The following is a 20,403-nucleotide window of genomic DNA, read 5'->3' as shown; positions in this document are numbered from 1 at the left end:
CACTCCATTGAGACCCGCGCTCGACACCTCGGGCCAGCCTAACACGCGCCCAGGCATCAATACTCTCACCCATAGGTAGATCTAAGACTGCTTTCTGTCGTCCACATGGAAATCGATGGCGGGTGAAATGATTCCCTTGGGACACGAGCCCGGAAGGATAAAAATTGGGTCACTATCGCAAGCGAAGACCCGCCTCCGCCAGCTCCGCCTGGGCCCTTTAGATGCCTGACAAGGCCAGCTTTCTTTTCGCAATTGGGTGACACACTAATGTTGAACTCTCAGCCTTTGTGTGAGAATATAGTGATCGAGCTTTCCGTGGGAATCCCTTCTCGATACTCTTTGTGGTTCGTTATACAGCTTCTGCATGACCTAAGAGGCCAACTTGTACCACTTTAGTGAGTCGTCGGTGTTCCAAGTCCAGTTGAGGAGGCTCTCCTCACTGTGGAGGGCGAATCTCTTCCCAAAAGAGTTTCTACGTTTTTCACCAGACCGTGGAACAGGAGAGCCGCGCCACAGCGTGGGGATCAGCAGAGAAAGTCAAACCCGGATTGAACTCTCCCCCCGGGTTCAGAGCGATGAGCGGAAAAACTCTCCCACTCGATTTTCTATTTCTCCAGCCGCTTGTTCATTTCTACACCCCGGCGGTCCCTGCCCGTGGGTCTTGACCTGATCGGTTCGGAATACCTCTTGTCGTACAGCCTCGTGGAATGCGGTTGGAATACGATCCGGTCGTAGTCGTTCGCTCCCCTCTGACATGGCCGACGACAAATTGAATGCCTTTGCGGCCGCCATCGAGGATGCAGTGCAGGATGACAGTCGCAGTAAGGCGATCCTCATTGTCACCTCTGTCTTCCTGGGCATCTCCCTCTCGAGTGTGCTGCTGCGAGTCTTTGTGCGAACTCGCATCGTGCGCGCATTTGGATGGGATGATGGAATCATGCTTTGCGCAATGGTGGGTGGCTTCGTGTCTCGTCGGCTTGGGGATTGCGCCGTAACTACGTGCGCCAGAACCCGCGACTTATCCAAAGGGTCAAAAACTTACATTTCTTTACAACTAGGGATTGAACCTCGCCTTTGCGGTTTGCGGCATCATAGGCACCAAGTACGGCATGGGGAGGAAACTCCTTTACTTTGCCCAGTATCCAGATCACCTCCGTCACGCCCTGCTGGTACGTCACCTTGTTTCTGCGCTCTGAAGACGCCGACAGTCGCGCGCAAGAGTCACCCGAGGCGCTCAAGATTTTGACAATTGGACCGTTATAGTGCTGGTGGCTGGGTCAGATCTTCTACGTGATCACCTGCGTCGTCGCCAAAATCTCCATCATTATCACCCTCCTTCGCATCACTGTCGATCGAATCCATGCGTGGATCTTATACACGGCGATGGCGCTGGCCGTCGCGGTCGGTGCCACCTTCCTCTTCTTCACCATCTTCCAGTGCAACCCGGTTCCCTACTACTGGCACCAAGGATCCACCAGTGCGCACGGTACTTGCATCAACAAGAACACGCTCATTGCCATCGCGTATCTCTACAGCGTCGGCGCGGCGATCACCGACCTCACCATCGGCCTTCTCCCTGTGGCGCTGATCTGGAACCTGCGCATGAACGCGAGGACCAAAGTTGCCATTGCCGGCATTCTCGGCATCGGGTGCATGTGCGTCTTCCCATGTGATTATCTTGGCGACTCTCGCCTTTGGCCACTGGCCCTGCTGGTCGCCTGATGCTAATTCTCGCAATTTTTAGTGCGAGTGCCGCCGTGATTGTTCGCATTCCATTTGTCCATCACTACAAGGATCGTGAGGTTTTGTGTATGCAGTCCACTCCTCTCTTCACTCGGTTCACGGTACCGTACCGCGATCAAGGATAGTTTCTAACGATGGCACATATCCCAGACAACACTTTCCAAATCTCCATCTGGTCCAATGTCGAAGCCGGCCTCGGCATCACGGCCGGATGTCTCACGACTCTCCGTCCCCTCTTCCGATTTCTTCGCGACGGCTCCTCCGCGTCACGAAGTCGCCGCACCCCGGGACCCGGTTCTTTCCCTCTCTCCAGTCAAGTGCCGCATGGCGCGAAACCGTCCCGATCGAATTTCAATCACCCCGAGTCCCCGCAATTATGGTCGGTGAGCGGGCATGATGAGTATGGCGGGGTGACCACCACCATCATGGGTAGCCACCACGCCAATCCGACTAGCAGCAGTGAGGAAGATTTGAACCCCGTTGTCGATCAAAACCTGGGCAATGGATGGAAGGTCGAACGGTCAGTTCGGGTGTCTGTGCGCGATGATTCATGATACCATTTTTTCTCCATTATCGCAATAATAATATCCCTAGACACATACACATACATCAACTGTGTTGCATTGACTTCCTTTAACACTTTCTTTTTGCCTACCCGGGAGAACTTACTTTTGCCCTATGTACGTTTGCCAAAGATATCGCTTGGAACGCATCGCCGAGAAAAAATCTTCATTGGATCCGTCCTGGGGGGCCTGAGGGTGCTTTCATGACATCACCGTCCAAGCTGGTTTCTTTTGGGTCACTGGGTGTCCAAGCATGTTTCAATATCCAATTTTACCGATCCCATCTCTCGATTTGAATTTTTGAAATTCTCTTTGAAAGGAGATTGAACCAATGATTGTTTCAATCACATTTCAGTGGTCCGGTCTTCCTGTGGTGGTTGTCGCCGCAGCAGAAGTCTAGGATAACGTCTTTCCAGTATGAGGCCCGTCGTTGAAGACTCGGCCACCACAGCCCAACCATTTCTAGGGACGGATGCCATATTGTTGGAGATTGTTCCGAGGGTTACCTTACATTGATAACCCCAGCATTCAGGGTTCCGGTTCAATAACTATCGATTATGGTATTGCCTGATAACGAGGACAGCCAAAACTTGAACACTTTCAGAACAGGGCCCGTTTACGCGCCGAGACCTCCAGTGCTTTGCCCGCATAAACGTCAGATTACGCCGTATTCGTGGTATGCAGCTGGATTTCTATCTGGCCATTCCTGTGATCATCGACAGGCCATGCATCTATGATTGGCCACTCTAGAAAGCATCACGATTAACGGGACTATGAACTATTCGAGCTACGAACGATACACGATACACTGAAACAAGCTCATCAGTGCAGGATAATCTCACGGGCACTCGTGCTCAAATCAATATCGATATTTGCAAAATTCGTAACCAGCAAAACCTCAAGATGGATCAATATCACGCTCCCGTCGATCTCACATCGAACGGGAGAACTAAACAAGAATCGCTGCAAAGGACACCGCCAGTCCGGCAACCAAAAATCCATCCTGTATCTGGGAGCTCGAAAGAGCATCCGAACTCGATTGTCGAGCATACGGGTCACCGTAATTGCCCACATTGTCTTTAGGGATAGTTTGAACAGTGTAGAATCCTGAAACCTCGACGTCATCCCCATCGGTGCTCCAGACAGGTGCACAGAATTTCCCAATGGTGGAGGACTGGATCGAACCTCGGCAGTTTCCCAGCGTTCCCGTGTAGCAAAATTCCAACGCCGTAAAGTTGATATAGCCCGCCTGCCCTCCTTCCAATGATCGTTTCTGGTCAATGGGCGCATAGACAGTGTCGTTGAAGTACGGAGCGGGCATGGCCAGGGTGGCAGCAGAAACCGCCTTCTCGACAAGCTGCGTGTACAGCGTGGCGTTGTGAAAAGCGGTCACATTCGTGTGGGATTTAAATTGCGCGTCACCTTCGGCCACCAGAGGGCAGGTCACATCTTGCGATTTGTCCTTGGAATTGGCGCAGTATTTGGCGCCGCTGACCTGCATTGGATCGGCGTATTGTAGGACCGCATCTTGGTGATCCCATTCGAAGACCGAGCATTCTCCATGTGCTGAGGGCGTCACACTCTCAGCGAGGCTAGGTCGCCCCAAAAACACAAGGGTGGATAAGAAGAGCCAGCGGTCAACTTGAAGCGATCGCATTGTGAAGGTATGGTAGCGGTAGTAGAGATTTAGACTGGAAACTTTCAATGCTCACACGGCCGACGGTCCGTTCTTGACCCCGGACTCTTGAAGAAACTCAGCGCCATGGTATCATGTTATATCGACCAGACGATCTGCGGTTTGACCTCTGCAGGAATAGACGGTGTGCAGTCTTCTGGATGTTTGGGCACCTCCAACACATACTGTTCCCAATCGGGTTCAGTAAGATGACGTCAAATTTCATCAGCCAAGGGTTTCCGTGTCGATTGCACCGCCTGTGCGAGGGGAGGGTAAGGCATGAGAGGTCGTGCACCTTCTTGGCTATGGGGGATGCGAAGGGCCCTGACTGGATCTGACTGATGATTATTGAGGTTGTGTTGGGGGCCAACTCCTCGTCGGTGATTTACGGGGAAGCGTCACGCCTTTGAAGCCTCAGCCACTCGAGGCGTGGGTCACGGATGGCTCTGCATAAAGTTGTGCATTTTGTGCGGGGTCACGAGTCAGGACGGGGTCGTCACGTGTACGCAGGAGTATCGCATCACGATATCGACGGAGCCGGACGGAGTGTGTCACGGTTGAAGGTATCAGTGGCCTACGTAAGCATACAGCGAGCCCGGCCAGCACCCACCTACCTGATTTCTGATGAACCTCAATTTTCACTGGGATACCTGATCATCTCTCAATCACCATGCCCAAATCTGATCCATCCTGGGAGGCCCGGATGGAACAGGCTATAGAAGCCTATCGACAGGCAAAAAAGCCTAATCTCGCGAAGACCGCCCGCGAGTATGGCATCAACGCTGATACCCTCCGCAGACGCATCAAACGCGGTCATCGCCCATGATCTGCCCGCCGGCCCGTTGGGAGGGCCCTGGAGGACTTTCAGGAAGAAGCCCTGGTTCGCTGGATTAGGAAGATGCATGATTGGTCTATCCCTATTACGCCAGCAATCATTGCGGAGTGGGCGAGTGCGACTCGCCAGAATGATGCCGACCCTGACCAACCACCACCCCCCCTAAGCGCTAATTGGGCGTATCGCTTCATCAAACGCCACCAGAAAGATCTTCTGCCTAGACCGCAAACTACCGACGAGGCGAAGCCAGACCAGACCGTAGATGCAAGCCAGTTAATGAATTGGTACGATCTTCTGGAGATCCAATTGCGAGATGTACCCTCCCGCTTGGTCTACAACTTTGACGAATGCCTTTTCCGCCCTACTGGGGGCAGAGGACGTAGGGCTATTGGGGTAGCTGGTTTAGCTATCCCCAACTCCACTATCGTATCTCCTGGCCAAAATATCACGGTCATCGAATGTATAGCAGCCGATGGGTATCTGGTTGAGCCCTTCGTTGTCTTCACAGGGGAGGTCTTGATGATAGAGTGGCTTACGACCCCAAATGGTCTACCAGAAGAGACTGCATTCGATGTCTCTCCTCGTGGATTGACAACACGCCGAAATGCGCTCAATTGGCTCGATCGGTTCAATATGTTAACCTCTATACCAGGCCGGTTGAAAAAAGGCGAACAACGTGTCTTGATCTTTGACGGCCCTGGGTTGCATTTGACCGCAGAATTTCTCTCGAAGTGCAAGGATTACAATATCATCCCTTTCAGCTTGCCACCGCATTCAGCGCATCTTTGCCAGCCCCTAGATGGGAAGCCCTTTCTGAACTACAAGCAGCATTTCGAAAAGCTCAATAACGGGATGTCGGCTGGGGCAGGCACGTTGAATATCAATCCTCATGAACATTCTGATAAATTTCTTACTGATGGTGTATCCAGGTCAGCCCTACAGCAAAAATGAGTTCGTGCGAATACTAGGCATAATCCGGAAGAAGGTTTTTAACCAGCGTATTATCCGTGAGGCCTTCAGAGACCGCGGTATCTGGCCAGTTGATGGCACTAAGGTTCTTGATACCCTAGCAGCTGAGCCAGTCGTACCTGATCGAGAAACACCCGATGAAGATGCCTCTTTGGATGGCCCTTCCAATGGCCGCCAACATTCATCGTCTCCGATACCGGAGACCCCTCCTACATCAGACCTTGAGATCGATCGGAATTACGACAAGATGGCTCGATGTATACATAATCCGCAGAAATTACTTCTAAACATTCATCGCGCCTATCTTCATCAATTAGCGATGTATGAAGATGCATTCATGACCCGACGGGTAATAGAGCGTCTCCTGCCGGACCCCGAGGAGCCTCTTCTGCCGGGCCCTGACGAGCCTCTCCAGCGGTAGCATACCATGCGACAGGTCAAACCGCCCCTTTCTCAAACAGGGCTCCTCGTGAAGAGAGATGCGACCCGCTCGATATCTGTGAGAGAGGCTCTAAGTGGGCCGTTAAAAAAGAACCGTGCGATAGCGGTCTTTGAAGATGGTGACTTATCACGTTTGCAGAATCAGGGGCAGGCAGATATTGAAACCCGCGCGATGTACAATTTAAATCTTGCATTGAAAGATATGCCGGATGATGAGCCATTCGGAATACACTGATCCTGCGATGTATCTTAATTTGAGAGCGTTGAAGTTCGAACTTGAATAGATGGGTTGAATGTAGGGGACATTCGGCGTGTGGGTGCCGCCCAGATACCGCGAGGGAACTGCCACATGGACCGGCAGATTCCAATTGGCAGCAGATCAAGCAACAAAGAGTCTCTGGAAATAACCACGAGTCCATGCAGGTTTGTCAAAAAAAATATTTACAAGTTCTCCAAAAGAACAAGGCACTTATTTGGGCAGCAAGGTCACCGTTGTCGACTCGTGTGTCAATGCATGCAAACTATGTAAAGACATCGGGACATTTGAAATATTGTCGAAATCCTAGAGGATTAAAAAAAGACCCATTGATCACCATCTAAGAGATTTTTGGCCCCCAAAGAGCTCGGTTTAAACAAACAGAGACCACGAAAAGGCCCGACGAACCTCGCGCAAACATCGATGCAGAGTGTGCTCTGTCGATTGCCGAAAGGGGACATTCAATGAGAGGCAGGACTGATTGCGATAACCACGATGACAAAAAATTGCGAGAAAGTAACTCGAAAAGCCACTATTATCTCTAGTTTTTCCCTTTCCCTTTCAAAATCCCCCGATTTCCAGATTTCAGTACCACCATTCCATCATCTCTCGATTCAACCAAGGACACCAAATCACCTCCAACCCCTCTTGCACCCTTCTCAGAATCGCCAGTTCAAGATGTCTTACCCCCCCAGGCTTTGTCGAATATCCTTCAGCAAGGGAGAACTACGCAGATTATGTCTCTCCAAGCATCCTCTTCGCAGATGATGTGACTCAACTTACTGGTGCCCCCAAAAAGTTTACCCTTCCCAAACTAGACGTCCTCGAGGACCCCCAAGACTTTGAAGATTGGCTGGAGGATGCTACCAAGATACTGAGAAGCAAGGGTCTGCAGAGATTGATTGATGCTTTCTCTACCAGGCCCCTGACCACGTCTTTGGAGGCCGATACCTGGGTCGAACACTCTCAGAAGGTTCAAATGTGGCTGCAAGAGTCCATCTCCAAAGAGATCAACCGCATGATTCAGATTGCGGGCTATCGATGTAACTTTGCTGATGAATACGTCTTTGCCCTCAAGAAGGTCCTGAACGCGACAGACTACCATCTGGCCAGAAAAAACATTCTCGCCCTATGGGGAATAAGGCGCTCCCAGTTCTCCAGTGCGATCGAATTCGTGATGGCCTTTTCGAATGTCCACACCAAGACCGCAAAATATTGCTCTATTGCACCGGGAATGATTGCGATTATTCTTCTGGAAGAGATCAAATCCGACCTTCCAACTTTTGTGGCAGCCAGAAAGGCAGACTACGCGAAGCGATACAAAAGGCTTTCCAACATCACAAGCGTAGAACTTGCGGATATGTTCAGGGACATTATGTACGAGATGAAGGGGTGGTAGATGTCATGGATTAATCACAGTGCTCGACTCTCGGTTGAATGAACTCATAGCCCTTTTTGGTGCTGGATCCTGCTGCACTCCAGGGCTGCCAAGTACGCTATGCCGAGGAAAATTAAAGCCCCCCGACAACGCATGGTGTGGTTCAATTCTTGCATGAATGTCTATGTCTTGGCGCAGGTACGAAGCAACGTACACGCTACTCAGTGAATCTTGATTTCCAGCATCTAACACCCAGGCCAGGGGCGACAGGGTTATTGGATGGTACATGAAAGGAAAAAAATCTGGGATGGCCGATTAATTATGCTTTTTCTACAAATTTGACCAAATAAATCGGGCCTTGAGAATAAAAATGATCCTGCCACCATTCGACACGCAGTTCAAATGTAACATCCCCGGAGTGGTCGCTTGTAGGTAGCTCTCTGCGGATAAAGGGTATTTATAAAAAAACGCGTCAGCTTCGAAATTGCGCGTGGTGCTACGATGCATGGCTATCCTCGTTTGAAGGAATTTCCAATGGACAGAAGACAGTAAGATTGAGTAACTGAGAGAACATTCTACCCCTTTTGAATTGAACTTCGAGACTCATAGATTGTGGTTGACATTCCACAGGCAGATTAAATCATAGCGACATTGGAAGCTTTAAACGGTACATATTGATCGTCTTTATCATTAAGAATTTCTCTCAGCGTTACTCCTTCACCTCTTGCACAGCCTGGCGCTGTACCAGACCCGTCTGCGAAGAAGACTCGCCAACCTCGTAGAGATCGACCTTTGTGGTTGCGAACTTTCGGGCAGGGGTCTTGGTGGCAAACAGGATATCTAGCTCGGCATAGGTGCGGTCCTTGGGCTCGGGCAGACGGAAGAATGCCCAAATGAATGCCAGCAGAGCAGTGGCGCCCCAGAAGAACCCAGTCTTACCGGATGCATTCCAGGCCGTTGGGTTCATGAAGTAGGGCTCCAGGACTTGTGAAACAACGTTGATCACCTGGTATGCCGAGCGTGCCAGGGAGACGGTCAAGGGACGCAGTCGCACCGAAGAGATCTCCGAGACAATTGCATAGGTGATGGGACCCACGGTGAGGGAGTAGACAAAGAGCCAGAGGAAGCAGAAAGACGCCTGTGTCCACATGGCATCGGTGGTGTGGGAAGCCGAATTGATGATGGCGATGAGGAAGAGAAACACACAGAGGATGCCCTGGCCGGAAACGTACAGGGCCCGGCGACCGCAGTAGGTGATCAGCCACCAAGAAAGCGCGGTGCCCATAAATGCGACTCCGGTACAGCCCACACCGAGCTGGAACGCCTTGCCCGGGTCCATTCCGGCCTGCTCAAAGAAGTATGTGGGAGAGTATGCGAACGTACTGCCCGACAAGATCTGGCCAACAAAAGCCATGCAGCAAATCTCCGTGCGACGCAAATCGACTCCCTTGAAACAATCCCAGTAAGAGGTACCCGCTTCGATCTCTGCCTCGATCTTGGTCGTATGGACAAGCATTGCAAGTTGCCCATTGATTTGGTCCTCGGTCTTGTCTCCCCCGAGACGGCGAATGCTTTGTTTGGCCTCCTCCAGACGGTCCTTGCGTACCAAAAACCACGGGCTCTCGGGAGCGAGCCAGCAGACGACCATCAGGGGAAGCGGCCAGATCCATTGCAACGCGAAGGGGATACGGTAAGACCACTGGTCGGGGCGATCCACGAGACCATAGAGGACACCGGATGCAATGAGTTGACCGATAGCCCAGCACATGTTGACGTAGACAGTGAGGTAGCCACGCAAGTTGGTCGGGCAAACCTCGGATGCGTAGGCCGGTCCGACGGTGGCAAACACACCCCATGAGAGACCGCAGAGAATCTGACCCACGAGCAAGACAGCGACGGAGTTGGCGAAAAAGACGACGAAGATGAATGCAGTTAAAAAGGCCAACGCGACCATCATCACTTTACGATAGCCGACCTTGCTGGCAAAGTAGCCGTTGAGAAGCCCACCTGTGATGAAAGGAGAGAGCATGAGCGACCAGTTCCTTGCGGTAGATTGACACGATACACCAGAAGCATTGTTCCCACTCACCAAAGATACAACCGACCGTACTGGCCATGCTCAGTCCAGTCTGCCAAGGTGCAGACACTTGCCAGCCATGTTCCTCTCCAGTGTATTCCCCGTACTTTTCCCGGAAACGTGGATAGGCGAAGAAATTGCCCATCAGGATCGTATCATATCCCTCCATGATGATCGACATGGAGACCAAGACGGACCACAGGACGGCCTTGCGATTGGCTCGCAAGGCCTGCCATAGGGACTGTTCATGCTCATCGGCCGTGGCCTGTCTGGCCTCAAAGATTGCCCCAGCTCCTAGGAGATCCTCCACATGATGGGCGGCCGACTTCTCCAATGCTGCTTCTGTCTGGTTCATGGCTGCTTCCACGGCTTGATGAGACCGTGATGATCGATTTCGGAGTGCCCTACACCAATTCCAAGTCTCCGTGGTTCATATGAAGGATACTTCACTTCACTTGCCAAACGGTCGGGCCGCCTGTGCAAGGGGAGGGAAGAGGGCCCCCTCCCTGTCTTATACCAACGGTCCGCAATCCATCTTACTGCATGGTGCATGATCCAGGAATCAACCCATGGCGAGGGGCCTGTCTGGGAAAGAGGGAGGATAATCTGGGGGAGCTGTGGAGAAGCTACAGCCATGGATGAGCTCGCTTCCTATTGGTTCAGTCGGTCTACCAAGCAAGGTCAGAGCCAGGATCTCAAGCCAGTAATTGCAGACGACCACGGGGAGTCCTTTGGACAGAAGCACCTCGACCGGGCTTTAATTGCATCAAAAATGGGGCTTGTCGCCTATGTTTTCGCACCTATCAGCGAACCAGCGATAGAAAGCTAGACTCCCAATGAAAACCCCGGTCTCAATTCACCCGAGACGGTGGGGTTGATAAGATCATCGAGCCCAAACCCTTTTGAGGCTTCTTATGGAGACCGTCTGGTTGAGAAGCATCTTCATTGGGTCAAATTCCTTGATCCACAAAGCGATGATCTGAAGGGGCCCCCAGGTTATCCCCAGGTATTCAAGCGCACTAGCGCAGTCAGCTCGTCGTTCGATTGATGGAATCGATCATCCTCCGCTTTTCCTCTTCGGCGACGGGCGTCATCCCGGCTCACATGGAAATCACCCGCGTGGCGTGAGAACCGGGTAAAAAGACTGGATCGTGGTAGGTTGGATGAGATTCGTTCGCAGCTGACTGTCATCTTGACATGTCCATGGCATGGTTGGAAAGGTCACCCGATCCCATTGCCGTCTCAGACGTGTCTCCATTCTTCCGTGTTGACTCGTTGCGTCCAACAATGCCACGGCTGCTTCAGACATTCTTGCGCCTCGACAGCCCCACGTCCTTCCTTGACCGATCTAGCCGCTTACTTGCCTAAGCGACAATCGTTGGCGAGTGAGGGAAGCCACTCATCGTGAGTCGGATGTACATTGAGCTTTTCTGATTACTCGAGCGGATGGAAAAGGATAAAGCTCAGTGAGTCCCAGTTATTGGTCGAGAAAGTCATCTCTTTTCTGTGTCAAACCCCCAGTATAAATGGTCTGTGCCTGATTTAAATTCAACCAAAGAGATGGATGGCGATCCTTCGGCCGCTCCAGATGTTACAGTGTGGGAAAGAGGTGGAAAGGAATTGCACAGATGGGGAATCCTCAGGAAGCGTGCGGTCACGAGGCGAGGGCAGGATGAGAGATCCCGCAAAGACTTGGAATGACCGCCGGCGTTTAAAAGCGCAAGCAATCCATTTCCAGCCGGATGCTCAATTTTAAAGAAGTTGAACGGCCGGCTACAGCCGAAATTTAAATTAGCAAGCACCCGCCGTGTGGGATCCAAGGACAGTTCACGCCTTAGACCTAAATCTTTCGAGATGAGAAGAGAACTGGACGGAAGCCTCCGAGCAATTGAGGAAGGAGGTCATATAAGTGATTCTATGAAAGATCATGTGCCAATGATCAAATCCACATTGTATGATCTCATGTCGCGATCGTCAAATGATCCATCTACCGTCTATGTCCCAAGTAATCCATGCAGTCATAACAGTCATGCCAGTCATTGACTGATTCTAGATCGTCCATTTCGAGCGAGCCGCTACGACCGGTGGTTGAGCAAGCCCTCGGCCTCCATGCCGTCGTCGGCGTCCTTATGACGTGACTCGTGGGACTTGACAAGAGAACTCGCCATTTTCAGGGCCTGGTTGCGACCTTTCTCCGCGTCAACCATCCAAACCAGCGGGATGGGCAAGACGATCAGAATCGCAATGAAGAAAAATCCCGCACGCACGGTGCCAGTGGCATCGATCAGCACACCGACAATCGCGGGCCCGATGAAAGAACTACCTTTATCGGTCGCCGCATACAAGGCGTAGAAAGCAGCCTCACTGCCCGGGGGGATCAGCAAGCCAAAGAAAGAACGACAGTACGAGGCGAGACCCCGGAGACAATGCCATGGATGACGCCCAAAGGGAAGATTTCCCATGGCTGTTGAAGACCGACAACACCCCAATTCTTGACAAAAGGAATATACGCCAGCATCCCATACAGTGGAATGATCTCAAACAGGGCGATACACACCATGATTGTATGGTTTGGCTCAAGTCCAAATCGTCGAGACACATGCGGCCAGAGGAAGGCCCCAGCCATACCTGAGAGGGTAACGGTCACCGACAAGCAGCCTATCGCGGTTGTACTCATCTGAAGCTCCGTTCGGGCAAACAGAATGGCTGTTCCAGAAACAGTCGCCATCGCGTCAGAGAGGAGGAACCAAGCGACCAGGAAGACGATCACTTCTCGCAGACGCACGGCGATGGTGATAGTCTGCCAGAGAGATCTCCACGCAAAGCTGACCAGTCGCAACCATACGCGCCAACGAGCCGCCCTGGAGTGCTGAAATGTATCCAGTGGGGGGCCTGGTCGGTCCCGTAGCCACTGACGAGTCACGAGTGTGAAAGCGCACCACCAAAGGCCCACCAGAAGCAAAACAAATCTCAACGGAAGCGAGCCCGATTTCTTGGGCAGTGAAGTCTTGTTGAGCAGAATGAGCATGCCGATACTGAGGATTTGCACGAGCACCGCCGCACAATAACCAAGACCTACTCCCTTGGCCGATATCTTGGTGGACAGCTGCAGTGATGTGGCGGTGGAATCATGCGGTGCGCCGTTCAGTCCACCACGGGAACTTGTTGTTGGATTGGGGTCGGCATGCATCCCCGCCGAGCTGTCATTGTCATCCCAATCGTTCCAGCCATTGATCTCATCATCCCGAGTCAAATCTGCCATCTCTTCGCTGGCGCTACCCTCACGGCCCGCATCGGTGTGCTGTACACTCGGATGGTTGGCGACCAGCAGTGGTAAGAACGAATTGAGTACCACGAACGAAGAGCCCAGACAGGTGACTCCAACCACTACGAGGATTGATCCCAATATGAAAACTGAAGGTGCAACAAGAATAAACATCATACTCGTGGCCGACCCGATCAAGCCAAAGAAAGGAGCAGCGACTTGCGATTTCGTTCTGTGTGGGGGCATTTGCATTGGTTAGCCGACTGTGATTTCTCATTTTTGAATCATTCTCACTTTTTTGGGTAAGAGGGGGGGGGTTCTAGTTTCTGAATTTTTCGTTCTTTTGATGCATCGGTCATTGGAAACCTACCATAGTCGGCCAGCGCACTGAAGGAGATCAACGTCAGCGCCTGGACTAGCACTGCCAGCGAAAAGGTGTACATGGCAAAGCTCGCGGTGGTGATTCGGAGGCCGAGTACATTGACTATGCATTGTTCATCGCCCTTATTTTCGGGGGCCGAGGGTCCCCAGCAGGGTAGCTGACTTGTCTGTAGGATCCCATTTTCGCGAGCCAATTGTTCGAGAGTCAGTGGTAAGAAAGATCCTAGCGCAAGGACAATGTCAGTCGGTCGCCATGATATGCATTTCACGCCCGGCCCTGAAACCGAACGATCGTTCACTCACCAACACCGCAGACGGCGAACACTTCGGCTGCAATCCCATAACAGTACCAGCCCGCGATTTCGCGTGGGCTGGTCGGGGTGGTGTCTTCGCCATCATACCGCGGAGGCCGAGTCGAGGCCTCCTCATCGGACGGAGATGCAGGGGATAACGCGTCGCGGATGGTCGCGAGCATGAAGGCCAGACGCAAGCGAAGCGGATAGGAAGAGAAAATTGAACCTCGTCAATCGGCAAAGGGAATGGCCGCTGGGCAGCGTCCATTTTGCTGTGCTTCTCCCCCCACGCTCCCCTTGCACTTCGACCGGATGTGGGCGGCAAATCCAGCAACTTGCCAGGCAGAACCTTGGAATCGAATCCACTCACTGCGATCGCCAGCGACGGGTGGAGACGTGATGCTGTCATTGCCGGATCTTCCCGCTTACCGTTGTCAGGCTCGGAGGTAAAGAGGTGCAAAAGGCCTTGTCCGCCTAGCTACCGGTACGGTTTGAAAAACATCTTTGTAGCTGCCACGAGGAACTCAATCTACCGGCACAGCCACGAGCAAGACAACGATCAAGAGAGTTGCTGGCCGCTAGTAAGAGGCTTTCACCCTCGAAAGTCAGCGACGTGACTTGCGCACATCCGGTTTCGGCCCGCCTCAGGCGTCTCGTCGGCATTCAGTTGATGCCTGAGAATCATTCAGGCAGTTAATGATCATGAAAGTACAAGGGTGGAACAAGCGATCGCCGCAAGTTCAACCTGCCCATTGACTCGATACAAGCCTTAAGTATATCATCAGCAAGCTCATTCACACGCCTCATCCCGAAACTCGGGCGTTCTTCTAGAGACGTACAACATCTCCTGTCAACCAGTGCCATTGTCGACGAAATGTTCTTTTCTAGAGTCATGGAGGGCCCTCGATTTCAAATGTATATCACCGCTGGGGCTGTAGCAAGTAACATGGACACTAGTTCTTTCACCATGTGTGTGATGTCGGATTCATAGAGGGCATTTCGAAGCAGCTCGAGGCCTTCAACCCTTGTCATCAGGCTCACTTTACTATGATCCCGATATCTGACCATTTTGAGCGTGGCTTCTTTACTACGAGTTGTGATTATCTTCGATCCCTTTGAGGAATGACAACCTGCAGCTTGAGGGCCACGTAGAAGCGAGATTGTGATGGCGTGTTCGTTGAGTCTCAGAACAACTATACGAAGGAAAGCAATCTAGATCTCTTTAGTACTCCCATTTCCCCGGGCAGGAGGGCCAGTGCCTGTCATCGTGTGGCTTAGCCAGCCCGTATAAGACATAAAAGGTGTCCGACCAATTTAGTTCATCACGAACCGGCCATGCCCCTCGAAAACCTGAGATATAACTAGCCAGATCAATAGTTAGCGAGCCGTTTTGAAATGGCCCGGGGTAAAGCTTATCACGTACACATCACCTGTGGACTGGTTGTAGATGATCTTGGAGATCGAGGCCGTGTCTGGCTCGACTTCACATTGTATTACCTCTCTGTCGGTATATTAGCGCGCTACCGATTCGGTTCATTCTATATACTATAAGGATCTGATAGACTCGAACTTACTCATAAGCGGCTCGAAAACGACCACGGATATCATCACGTGTACGGCGATCTAAACTCCAGAACAAGTCCTCCGTGAGTGGCTCCCCGGGCACCTTTTCCCATGCAAGATACTCAATCAAGCCTCCAGGCACATAATCATGCCCTTCTTGCTGGTTTTGGCTGTATCCATAAAACCGTGGGACGGAGCGGCACTCTCGACTCATCATTCGCCGATATGCCTCACATTCACCGGGCACTTTCCGAGGACGAATTTGTTCAGTCAATGTGGCCAAGTCAGCGTCCTCGGTGCCAATGATCGGAATCTGATAATACATCCGCAGAAAAGCTTCTCGCGTCGGGTCCCCCTCGAGATGACACAAGAATTTTCCGATGATCATAGGTAGCCCGTACCCAAGGTCAACCTCTTGCTGCGAGAGTTGTCGAATCCTGAGTGACAGCTTTTTCGTGATGATCCATGAAAGTGCCATCTCTGGGGGTGTGAATTAGAGCACGACATGGAAGGTGGAGACGCTCCGCGTGGGTCTACAGTGGGCTGAATAGTGGGCGACTGTCGCCAGGGGTCATATGCAAGGAAAGTGGTGACCTTCGTCCTAAGTAGGCGGCGGATCAGAGAGGCGTCGACGCATTCACTCATTTTGGGGGGGAGTTTCTTATGCGCGGGGTCCGTTCTTTTTTTTGGGGTGTGAGGAGAGCCCAAACTTGTAGAGAATCAATCGATTCGGATGGGATTGACGAGCATCTGTACCTCAATGATGTGAAAATTATGACGTGTATGACGTCGAAAGAGGTATCTTTGACAAAGGATTGATTACTATTCTGCCAGCTTTCCACATCATCGCTGTCTTGCCTGCTCCCTTTGCTGCCACCTAAATCTGACAATATGAAACTTTGCATTGTCCGGATTGTCGAGAATACAAACGCACTCCCGGTTTTTCTCATCTCGCAGCCAATGCTGATTTTCCAGCGAGTCAAGCACTTTTATGGGATCTTGATGCCCATGGAGCCTCGCTCAGTCTCCTGTACCCTGGCAACCGGGTTTGAGTGCTTGCATGAATCCAAAAAAAATCGCTTGATCTCTTACAATACGGATCAAATTCGACATAAATGGCGCCAGGCATCGCGGAGCTTCGCATTTTCGGGATCTTGCAAAATTGGCGTCCGACTCACAGGCCAATCGAGAGACATGACTCGCATCTGGAGGTACGACTACGGTGCAGGTTCCACCTCCGCGCCGCGGCTTTGCTGAGACTTCGCATGAGCATCATTGGCCATCAAAGAACAAACTGGTTGGAACCAAGTAACGTATCGGGGCCAGTTTTGCTTGCATGATTTCCAACTCGTTCAAATTTTGGTGTTCGTGATCAACAGTTGTAAGCGCCGGTCTACGTCTGCGATCATCCAGAGACTCGATCCTGTCGAGAAGTCCTGTGGGAGAACCAACTGTAGACGAGCGCGAATTTTACGAACTGTAGCGAGAAGCATGAAGAGCTGATCCAAGTGCGTATTCGTCTCGCATTCCCGCGACGATGCGCTCGTCGATGACGATCCGATATTAGTACTGTCATCTCTGAAGCTTGTGGCGAGAGGTCTCTGCCTCTGCATTTTTGCCGCCTTCCCGGCTCCATATATTGAATCATTGATTTCGGCATCTGCTTCAGCGATGGAGATGCTTTCAAGCCTCATAAGAAAATTGTCAATGGTGAGAATGACAACCATCAGCAGATGAATCCAGTAATCGGACCGCGAACAGATTCGACATTGAAGGACAGTGTTCGCCACGACTAGTACCTCGTCTTGGATGGCACGATACTCTTCCACGAGAAGCCCTGTCTGAAGTCTGGACCGTCCGTCCGATTGTACTAGCTGGCCAAGGACATTGCCCACGCAGATACAACTGAGCATGGACCTTGTTTCACCGTCATAAAGCGGGATAGATTTGTCGACGGAACCACTTGCACTGTTGTCGCTTCCACCGTAGCAGCAAAGCTCACCGGGCCGCCCCGAGACCATGGAAGAGCGATACCTTGACTGAACTTGCTTCGACTTCCATGACCCTGAAAGACCCGACATTCCGCTGTCAAGCTCTAGTTCTGAAAGCAATGGGGTGTGTTCAGCACCCTCAGAGATTTCTGGCACCATGGGAGATTCATTGGTGGCAGAGGTCAGACCTTGAGACAGGATGCGATAGTCTGTTCCCAGGTACATGCAAGCAGCTAAGATGGGATTGCCTTGCGTCTCACCGTCGAGGTAGAAGCTCGACAGATAAGGTGGTACGAGGTCATTCGAGCAAGGCAGTGAATCCGGAAGAACCGTAGATGATGTGTCAAAGCTACCCCCAGAGCGTGTTTCTGTGGCCCTATACTGCCAATGGCCAACAGAGCCACTTGCGATCAAGTTCGGAACCAGATCCTCACCCGGTCGACTGAATCTTGGCGCTCCTGATTACCGTGTCATCAGATAATCAGCCTGTGGGCCGATGAAAAAGGACCGGTCACACCTACCCAGGATATCTGATTGGCTTTCGATCGCCGATAAGGTTCGCGTCTTTCCCCCCAAATGCTCTTCGGGTTTGCATCTTTGACGGTCTTTCCCACGTGTTCTCAACTGTTTCATCTGATGAGAAGTCTTTTCTGTGGGGATTTTCGGTGGCTTCATCTCGTTTGACGAGGGAATTGCTGATTCACAAGAAGAGCCATGGTCCGAGGGGATTGACTCCATTCGAGAGGCTTTTTTCTTTGCTGGTCGTCCCAGCCGCCGCGAAACACTGTATACGCAGTCCATTCCGTGCTTCTCGCAACGGCGACATGATGGTCGCTCGTGGCTGCAACGTATCTTTGCCCGCTGGCAAGCATTGCAGGTTGATCGGACTTTGACGCTTTGGGGGATTTGGTTCATATCTCGATTCATGCTCGATGTAGTATACTGGTCAAGACGCTGGATTCCTCTTTCCTGATCCAATTACGGGCTCCTCGCGGACCGGGCTAGATATAGAGCACCCGACCCCGGATCCAGCCACTCTTGCTGAGGAAATGCCTGGTGTTCCATCTCCCGTCGGACCTCGCATCGCATCAAATGGTAATCAATCACCTGGATACGACCTCATCAAGTGCGAGGCTGTCTCCCTCCTCTGCAGATACCCATCTCCGGGACGGGGATAGCATCCGCCACCACGTTCAAGCATGAAATGCTCATGGTGATCACCTCCGATGCAGATCTCGGCCACTTACAGATCGCATTCACAAGCAAAGAATACGATGATTTGAAGTTACATCCGAGGCAACTTCTTGGTCGGGAATGGGTTTGTCCTACCGCCGTACTGTACCTGGCTGAGCCCTGCCAGTGGCGGATCCTGCAGCCCGGGAGCTCTGGTGGAGACATGCACGCCCGTTCATCATGTTACACGGTAGCCATCTTCCTCGAACGATGAATCCGTCCCAACCGATGTGACATGGCGTCCAGGTCTGGATCGCTCCGTATCCCGGGTAGAATCGATGGCTTTGGTCAATCCAGCACCCCATGTCACCTGTAAGTCTTTTTACTTTTAAACAAAGAGAGAACTTTGATGGACGATTTGAGATATGTTCATCTGTCGGCTGCGAACCCAAGCTTTCCTGGTTCAATGCCACCTTGCTTGTGGCACATTTGCCTTGCTGCTGATTGTGCAACTTCCGATCTGTTCATACGGCGATCGTCGCACTCGCTTTTCTCATGGAAGCCTTTCCGATTGACTCTTGACACCCTGAGAACTTACTCATCCAAGCGCATTTTCAATGATCATCCCTTCTTTTTTTTTTAAAAAAAAACATAAGGTTGATTACTCTTGAGTCTATTCCCTTTTTTTTTACTTCGATGTTCGAATCTCGGCATGGATGTGATTTGAGGACCCCTGGACGTTGGGAGACCGGCAGGCAACGTCCCTCCGACACGTGGGGTAGCAGAACGTTGCCACGTTGTTGCCGAAGGGAGCAATTGCATCTTGATCGCGGATGAGTTCGACGAGGTAAATTATCACAGTTGCGTAGTCCAACATTTATATCATGTATCATCATCATTCTTGCCGGCGTAAGACACCACACAGCTTCACCGGGAAATCGACAAAAACAACCAGGCGAAGCATCCCACCCACGATAGAGATTCAACCCGCCCACCTGCGTATCTCCAAACACCAGCTCACTTCGCTACTGCATTACCTTCATTACTGTGCACCTTCACCTGCTCCTCACTGGGGCATACCCTCGAATGGCTTGGCCAGATGTTCCTGACAGAAGGGCAACTTGCTCTGGGTCCAGATCTCGGTGTCCTGCAAGTCGAACAAGATACAGAAGTGCCGACCATCTCCGGTTAGCCAATTGTTCTCCCCTTTCTTGGCCAAGTAGGCGGTGGTAGTGGTGGTGGGCGGTGGGAGAGCTCGGAAGATCCACACGATGATAACATACCGGCTTGAGCGTCTTCTTGATGTCAGTATCCAGGGTACCGGCTTTCAGGGCGATGATCTCCGGGGCCGCGTCGGGGTCGTGGGCAATGGGGGAGCCACACTCGGAGCAGAAGATGCGGTGGACGGCGTGGCCGGAACTACCCTTGCCGGCCCAGCTCTTGGTGGGACCGTTGATGGTCAGCTTGTCCTTGGGGACGACGGCGACCAGGGCTGGATGGATGATGAGTATGATTAGTCCACGGGGTCAATGGAGGGGGGGATGGTTGGGGGTTGATCATTTGTGGAATGGGATCGGATCAGACGTACAGTAGGTGGAACCACTCTGGCGCTGGCAGTCATCGCAGTGGTCGTAGGCGGTGATGAGAGGCGCGTCCACGTCGACCGTGTAGGTGACCGCCTTGCAGAGACAGTGGCCGGAGAGAGGCATGATGACTGGTTGGAATCGATAGAATGGATGGAATCTGGAATTGGATTTTCTCCCAGGGTGCTCACCAAGATGGATCCAAAAGATATCTGGG

General features: G+C 51.9%; 7 protein-coding genes across 7 annotated transcripts; 2 read left to right on the top strand and 5 right to left on the bottom strand.

The window, feature by feature from the left end:
• Window positions 1-754: 754 nt before the first annotated feature.
• On the top strand, window positions 755-2,297 carry POX_h09896 (uncharacterized protein; the record flags this gene model as incomplete). The annotated part of the gene is made up of 5 exons (XM_050118640.1): window positions 755-952; window positions 1,059-1,169; window positions 1,264-1,655; window positions 1,745-1,809; window positions 1,894-2,297. 5 exons carry the CDS (start codon window positions 755-757, stop codon window positions 2,295-2,297), a joined length of 1,170 nt encoding a protein of 389 aa, XP_049965427.1.
• Window positions 2,298-3,255: 958 nt separating this feature from the next.
• Window positions 3,256-3,963, bottom strand: POX_h09895 (uncharacterized protein; the record flags this gene model as incomplete). The annotated part of the gene is made up of 1 exon (XM_050118639.1): window positions 3,256-3,963. The coding sequence occupies one exon, from the start codon at window positions 3,961-3,963 to the stop codon at window positions 3,256-3,258; it is 708 nt and encodes a 235-aa protein (XP_049965426.1).
• A 688-nt stretch (window positions 3,964-4,651) lies between these two features.
• On the top strand, window positions 4,652-7,881 carry POX_h09894 (uncharacterized protein; the record flags this gene model as incomplete). The annotated part of the gene is made up of 4 exons (XM_050118638.1): window positions 4,652-4,793; window positions 4,911-5,735; window positions 5,785-6,042; window positions 7,178-7,881. 4 exons carry the CDS (start codon window positions 4,652-4,654, stop codon window positions 7,879-7,881), a joined length of 1,929 nt encoding a protein of 642 aa, XP_049965425.1.
• Window positions 7,882-8,569: 688 nt separating this feature from the next.
• On the bottom strand, window positions 8,570-10,292 carry POX_h09893 (Maltose permease MAL31; the record flags this gene model as incomplete). Its single annotated transcript, XM_050118637.1, has 2 exons — window positions 8,570-9,867; window positions 9,950-10,292. 2 exons carry the CDS (start codon window positions 10,290-10,292, stop codon window positions 8,570-8,572), a joined length of 1,641 nt encoding a protein of 546 aa, XP_049965424.1.
• A 1,720-nt stretch (window positions 10,293-12,012) lies between these two features.
• Window positions 12,013-14,058, bottom strand: POX_h09892 (Autophagy-related protein; the record flags this gene model as incomplete). The annotated part of the gene is made up of 4 exons (XM_050118636.1): window positions 12,013-12,301; window positions 12,463-13,324; window positions 13,573-13,806; window positions 13,887-14,058. 4 exons carry the CDS (start codon window positions 14,056-14,058, stop codon window positions 12,013-12,015), a joined length of 1,557 nt encoding a protein of 518 aa, XP_049965423.1.
• Window positions 14,059-15,098: 1,040 nt separating this feature from the next.
• Window positions 15,099-15,917, bottom strand: POX_h09891 (uncharacterized protein; the record flags this gene model as incomplete). Its single annotated transcript, XM_050118635.1, has 3 exons — window positions 15,099-15,237; window positions 15,300-15,377; window positions 15,451-15,917. 3 exons carry the CDS (start codon window positions 15,915-15,917, stop codon window positions 15,099-15,101), a joined length of 684 nt encoding a protein of 227 aa, XP_049965422.1.
• Window positions 15,918-16,791: 874 nt separating this feature from the next.
• Window positions 16,792-20,312, bottom strand: POX_h09890 (uncharacterized protein; the record flags this gene model as incomplete). The annotated part of the gene is made up of 4 exons (XM_050118634.1): window positions 16,792-17,888; window positions 19,684-19,750; window positions 19,887-20,095; window positions 20,192-20,312. The coding sequence occupies 4 exons, from the start codon at window positions 20,310-20,312 to the stop codon at window positions 16,792-16,794; spliced, it is 1,494 nt and encodes a 497-aa protein (XP_049965421.1).
• Between the last annotated feature and the right edge of the window lie 91 nt (window positions 20,313-20,403).

The sequence above is a fragment of the Penicillium oxalicum genome, chromosome VIII (assembly GCF_001723175.1).
Source record: "Penicillium oxalicum strain HP7-1 chromosome VIII, whole genome shotgun sequence".
Lineage (NCBI taxonomy): Eukaryota > Fungi > Ascomycota > Eurotiomycetes > Eurotiales > Aspergillaceae > Penicillium > Penicillium oxalicum.
The sequence above is the reverse complement of the archived record's forward strand: the minus strand, read 5'-3'. Positions and strand labels throughout refer to the sequence as shown.